This window comes from Leptidea sinapis, chromosome 47 (assembly GCF_905404315.1).
Source record: "Leptidea sinapis chromosome 47, ilLepSina1.1, whole genome shotgun sequence".
NCBI classification, from domain to species: Eukaryota; Metazoa; Arthropoda; class Insecta; order Lepidoptera; family Pieridae; genus Leptidea; species Leptidea sinapis.
Window position 1 is genome coordinate 8,258,382 of NC_066311.1, and position 6,752 is coordinate 8,265,133.

Consider the following 6,752-nt stretch of genomic DNA (forward strand, 5'->3'; position numbering starts at 1 on the left):
TAATTTTACTTCGCATATCTGATGCTAACCCGTTGCTTTGTGACTTAAGAAGTTCAATATTTGAATTGAGACCTTCTGAAACATTGACAAGTTTAGTAAAAGCTTTTTGCATTAATGATACGCATTGTTCCACTGAATGTTCTTCATTTTTGAATTTGCTTATTTCAAAATTGTAATATTTAGCATCCTGCTCATCTAAATTGCCTGAAATAACTTTAACTAAGGATCCTAAAGGACTAAAAATAGCTCTTTTTACCCTTTTGTATGGTAAAATTTGATTTAATCTATCCTCTGTTAAATGTATTAATTCTAACGTTTACTCGTCTAATCCTAATAAATCATTCTTAAAATACTCTTCTTTATTTAAAACATTGATTAAACTATTAAATTGTTGCTTATATTTATATATTTCCGAAGCTAAATTACCTAAATCTAAGCTTTTAAATATTGTCCAATGATTACTCTTCATCACTGTTGTTCCCACTTTCAATGCTGCTATACCTGGACTGTTGTTCATATCTTGAAGTTCCAGGTTTAGGACTACATGGTTCAGTGCTATCAACACTAACCCTGACCTGTGGAGGACGTTTAATATTTTTAATTGCGACTCTCGTTTTTCTTTTATTTAACTCTACTGGTATAATATTTCTAATGGGTTTGTCTATTACTTTTGCTTTTTCGAATCTAGGCAAAAATTTTGATTTCCTAGTTCTAGTATTTTTCATAAAAATATTATCACCTATTTTAATCTCAGGGGCTTCTTCACCCTGTTTCTTATTTCTAACTTTAATTTTATCCTTTTCTAATTTTCCTGCGACATACTCATTCAATACCCTTAATCTTTTCCTATGATCTTGTAAAAGCTTTTGTATTAAATTCCATTCCCGGTCAATATCAAACACATTTCCTGAATCAGAATGTCCAAAAACTAATTCAAATGGCGCAAAATCGGTTGCCGTATGAATACTATTATTATATGCCATGATGGCATATGTCATGACGGAACAAGCATCTAAATCAGTTTTATCATATTTAGCTAATCTATAAATTTCATTAATTGTTGAATGAAAACGTTCTACGATTGCCATGGAACTTGGATTGTTGGGTGTTCCAATATGCAATTCTATTTTATATAAATTTAGTAACTCTTTTATTAATTCATTATTAAATTCTGTACCGGAGTCACTGTTTATCTTTTTTGGTATGCCATACATGCTAAAATATTTAATTAGTGCCCAGGAATTAATTTGGTCTCTTTCACCTACTAAATTCGCGGCATTACCCGTTAATCTACCGGTAATCACATGATATAAATATTCATTTTGTACCTGGCTTCCTCTATACATATTAAGAATATACTCACAATTTTTTAAGAATAAGGACAATAGCCTTGCATCACCATCGAAAATTGGAATAATGTTAATTATTTCTACTGGTATTCTAACAATATTTTCCATTTTAAACGAAATTATAAGTTATTATTATGCAAAAAAAAATCTATAAAATTATTTTAAAATTATATTGAAGAATTATAATAGAGTTTAATTTTAAAAATTTTGATTTAAAACTAAACAAGCGTTATCAAGGCGTTTTCCAATCCCTAATAACACAAAAAAATACACATAAATAAAGAAAATGGCAGGAAATAGACAGGATTGGTGAAAAGTTTTACTCACAGTACCGTCCTTCCGTCCATGGATCTTGCAGTATTATTGTATGTCTTGCTGATACCCTTGGCTGTACTTAATAAATTTATTTGTTCGGAGGTCCCCGTTTAAACGTTGAAACGTACTTTGTAAAGAAAATTTCGTGCCGAAAGAGTTTGATTTCAACACAAAAAAAGTTTTCACAATTACAGGGATCCTACCGGCTGCGCCAATTAAGTTGTTGAGCCAAGGTTTATTTAAAAAAAAAATATTTATTTCAAAAATTACATTGCAAGTCTATTATACAATAATCTCTCTACTAACTAATTACAATCCATATATACTTATTTTATGCTTACAACTAAATATTCCCCACTCTAATGTTCTACTTAAAGTGCTGAGGTGGAATTGCACCTAAAGCTAATTTGGGTAGGGCTGTCACTCTTAACTCGTGCCAGTTGGTGAGTAGTCGCGTGTGACCTTCGGAAACCGAATTGTTCCTCAGGTAGGTTTGATTCTATAAGTGAGTTTATTCTATTATTAATTAAAATTTCTAATATTTTACTTTGTGTGCAAAGTAAACTAATTGGTCTGTAGTTCCCGGGGGAGGTGGGGTCTTTTCCCGGTTTGTGTATCGCGGTGATTACTGCTATTTTCCAGGACGAGGGAAAATAGGTAAGACGGAAGCACGCATTGAATATATTAACTAAGGTGTCTATTGCTTTTGAAGGGAGGTGTTTTAGAAGTATATTCTGTATGTCGTCGTGCCCGGGGGCTTTTTGCGGTTTACAGGTTTTTAAAATTAATTTGACTTCGCGAGGTACAACTGGCGTAGGTGCGGTCGGTGCGTTTATTTTGTAAAGGTGGTCTAGAGACCGCGACACCTCGTGTTCGGTGTCGGGGTCGCTCAGATCCACGGTGAGTCTATGCTGTCGCTCAAAGTGTGTACCTAGGGCCTCGGCCTTTTCAGCGTCCGACCGGGCGGGGCCCGAGGGGGTACTGAAGCAGGGTAGAGGGGTGGGTACGTTATTAAGGCGTCTCGCGAACTGCCAGAGGGAATTGTCGCGGGTGTCAAGCGATTCGAGCATTTTGTTCCATTCGTTGGAAGTGAGAGATTTTATTTTAAAAGATATTTGGTTTTGAAGTGAATTAATAATCGTGTTAAACCGACGCGTATGAAGTCTCTGTGCGTGATGTCGGTATTGGTTTTTTAGTTTGATAAGTCTTGTTATGTCGTGTGGAAGTTTGTTTGTTTGTTTCGGTGTGAACGTCGGGATGTTCGCGTTACGGGCTTTGATTATAGCGTCAGTCAGTGTTTGTATGGCGTTGTCCACTAATTCGAGTCGGTGTAATTTTAAGGAGCCGGGGGAGGGGAGGGCTTCGTTAATATGTTTTTTATAATAACGTAAATACCGTATTTAAAGATAGAACGCGAGATGCGCGGGATGAGGCTATTAATTTCGAAAATAATGGGACAATGGTCCGAGATAACGTCATAAGTCAGTGGGGTCTGTAACGTTTGTGATATTTTTGGCAAGGGTGAGTTGTAATTTAGCGGCAGAGTGCCTAGGGTTGGAGGGGAGGTGGGTCGCTTTCGGAACTCATCTGTTCCGGAGAGAGTTGTGTTGCCGAGAGAGAGAACTTTTGCGATGGCTGTCGTGATTCTACTGTCTTGCTTAGGGCAATAAAAGTTAACTATTGTGATGGGTGTCTGTCCGCGGTGAGACTCTAATCTAATAGCAATTATATCGCATATATCATGCTCCACCGGTGGAAGTGAATGATGCGATATATTTGACTTGACAAAAATTGCTACGCCACCTCGGGCGCGGTTTTCTGTCTGTCCGTCACGTCTGTAACAGGTGTAACCGGGAATTGAAAAACGTCGTGTGGGAACGAGGTGTGTTTCTTGTATGAGTGTAATGTCGATGTTGTGTGTACCTAGGAAATGTATGAGTTCTCTTTTCCTAATCACAATACCGTTTATGTTAAGCGACGCTACTCGTAGAGGACGAGCAGTGCCAGTCGGGGGATCTCTTCATCCATGGATGCTCAGGAACTCAAACACTGTGATGATTTGCTCCTCGTAGCTCATGCTGCGGTGGAGCAGAGGCTTCAGCTGACCTACGATTTTAATTAGTTTTATAATTTCGTGGGTTGACATTTCCTCAGAGTCTGGCTCTTCGGTTGTTTTAAAGGGGGCTGAGTTCGTCTCGACTCTTTTAAAGCCACCTGGCATAGGGCCAGTGGGCCTAAGGCCTGGCAAGATTTGTCTTCCGGACTGGGTGCCCGTGAGGGGAGGCGGTCCGGCAGTGGACCGCGTTGTGGGTGGCTGAAGGCCCTGTGGCTGAAGGCCCTGTGGCTGAAGGCCTGACGGTGACGGGGCGGTCCCTGTCATTACTGAGTTCCACCCGCGGCCGTTCACCATGTTCGATTTGAACAGGCGGGGCTGCGGTGGTGCGCCTTGGCGGGTCTCGAAGCGCTCCTGGCGCTCCTTGACGGCCGCAAGGTAGATGCGGCGTTGGGGGCACTGGCGGTACGAGGCCGCGTGCTCTCCGCCGCAGTTGCAGCACCGGACTGGAGCCTCCTCCTTCCGGTCGCACTCCGCTGTGAGGTGGGCTCCCGTGCACTTGACGCAGCGGGCGGCCCGGTTGCAGTTCCGTTCTGCATGTCCGAATGTCTGGCACCTGGAACACATGGTGCCGTATTTATTATTTGATTTATACACTGGCCTGCAAAAGTAAGTATCACACTTTTCAAATTAAATTTTTTAAAATTTCTTGAGCATATCTTTGCCCAGTGAGGGTGCCATTTTCTATGGCTATTAGATCTGTACGACCTTCTGAAGATATGCCAGCCCATACATGTACACTGCCTCCACCGTATTGGACTCTTTTTGAGATGCAGGCTTGAAGGTATCGCTCACCAGGGCGCCTGTAAACACTTCGCCTTCCATCAGAAGTGTAAAGGGAGAATCGAGACTCATCTGCAAACTAAATTCTTGACCATTCTTCTTCATCCCACTGCATGTATTCACGGGCGTATCGCAGTCTCGCTACTCGATGCTGTCTCTCGAGTTTTGGGCCACTCGCTGGTCTTCGGGGTTTCAAATTTGTTTCAGCAAGTCTTCTTCTCACTGTACTGTCACTAATGTAGCCCCTCCGGGTCTGAAGTAGCTGTTGCTGGACTTCAACTGCATTTTGGTGGCGATTTCTTAACACAGTGGAGATAATATAACGATCTTCTCGGGCACTGGTACACCTGGGCCTGCCATTACAATGTCTCCTCAGATGGTGTCCAGTCTCTTCGTACCTTCGCTTTACCTTCTGGACCGTTCGTACCGTCACACCCACCATTCTTGCAGTGCGACGCATACTGATGCCTAGTTCCACAAAAGCCATGATCCTAGCACATTCTTCAACTGAAAGAGGCATGATAAATAAATGTTATGTGCTAAAAAGCATTTTAGCATAAATTTTTAAAACAAGACCCATCGATCTTGAAAAAAATTTAAAACAGAAAGAAAAATGTGAAAGGTAAAATTGTAATTCGGAAACGTCCACTTTGAAAAAGGAATGGTTGTTTTTGAAATTTTTTTTCAGCCAATTCTTATTATATTCAAAGAAGGTTACCGACTATAAAGTTTTTATGTACAAAATTAAATTCTCTTTGGAGTCCCTTTTATTTCGAAAGTATATCTTGTGAACTTAAAACGTTATCCCAATTTTAAAAGTGTGATACTTACTTTTGAAGGCCAGTGTATTTATAAATTCGCACCGATTGGTGACAGATATATTTGATTTTCCTGAAGGCACCGATATCAGTGTTCTTCGGGAGCGTCACTTGGTACCAGTGCGTCGCCCTTGAAGGCGACAACTTTGGTGGGTTTGAACCCCAGTCCCAGAAGTGCACTACCTAGCTCCTCTGCGCAGCTATAGTACAGACCTTGGACGACAGAGATGTGGGCTCTGTCGTCCTTGTCAGTGTATGTGTGGAACTGCAAACGTTCCACACCTTTGAGCGCTGCAAGGGCCGATTCTTTATCGGCCTTAGTCTTGCAGGACAGCTGTGCCATATGAGGCTGAATATTAAAATTAAAATTTTTAATGCCCGCGGCGAGAAGCGATGATTGAGAAGATGCTTACATCTTTCAAAATCAAAATTCTCCTTGGAGATAATAATTGGAGTCGGCCTCGTTAATTCAGATGAAGCAGCTGATGAGAATGCCCAAGTCATGGACGAAAATTTATTGAAGGAAGGTGAAAAATTTGATTCTTTTGAAAAGTTAGAGAAGAAAGTAAAAGATTTCGAAAAAAAAGAGTACGCTTTTTTTATGATCGTGATGCTATGACAATTGAACGATGTCGCACAAAAGGAATCAAGAGGCATGTTGAAGCGTCCCTGATATATTATAGCATCAAATACTATTGTATTCATGGAGAGAATAAATTAATATCTACGTCGAAAGGAGCAAGAAAAGCGTTCTCGTTTCAGAAATACTGTCCAGCAGCTTTCAGCGTCGGAGTGGATGATACTGGCCAGTATCTTGTCATTAAATCAATCAACATGAATCACAATCACGATAGAAGTGAAAATCTTTTTCGACACTATCCACGGAGCAGAAGATTAACTAAGGAGCAAAAGGAAAAAATTGCGGAGTTATTAGATCTCGAAGCTAACCGAGTGAAGGTTAAAGATATGATGGAAAGTCAAACTGATAAAATAATATTGCTAAAAGACCTTGATAACTGCAAATAAAAAAAAAATCAAAACTTGTTAAATCCCACCCGCTAAGAAGAATCCCATCAGAAGCTAGAAAATAAATTTAAAGCACAATGGTTATTGTATGAAAAAGTAAATACGTTTGCTGGCCTGTTTTTTGCAACAGAATCCATGAAGTCAGCGATGGATTCATATCCTGAGTTTATGGGAATCGATGCAATCGACCTTCAAACTTTTATATATTCGCGCTCCAGCCTATTTAATGGTGGTTGAGGATCCTAACGGTTGTTCTGAAGTGGCTGGCGTTTGCATTTTGGTCTCTGAAGATAGGGAATCAATTAACTGGATGATGAATTCCTTCAAAACAGCTCACCCTAAATGGAG

The 6,752-nt window shown here is 40.2% G+C and overlaps 1 protein-coding gene across 2 annotated transcripts; it reads right to left on the reverse strand.

Moving 5' to 3' along the window:
- Nucleotides 1-449: 449 nt before the first annotated feature.
- On the reverse strand, nt 450-5,086 carry LOC126978231 (uncharacterized). 2 transcript variants are annotated; one of them, XM_050826997.1, is made up of 3 exons: nt 4,573-5,086; nt 3,627-4,333; nt 450-575 (listed from the first exon to the last, which is right to left on the reverse strand). In XM_050826997.1, exons 1-2 carry the CDS (start codon nt 4,663-4,665, stop codon nt 3,899-3,901), a joined length of 528 nt encoding a protein of 175 aa, XP_050682954.1. In that variant the 5' UTR covers nt 4,666-5,086; the 3' UTR covers nt 450-575; nt 3,627-3,898. The 2 variants fall into 2 exon arrangements, with proteins under 2 accessions (XP_050682954.1, XP_050682953.1); XM_050826996.1 differs by lacking the exon at nt 4,573-5,086 and having other exon boundaries at nt 3,627-4,355.
- Nucleotides 5,087-6,752: the final 1,666 nt, after the last annotated feature.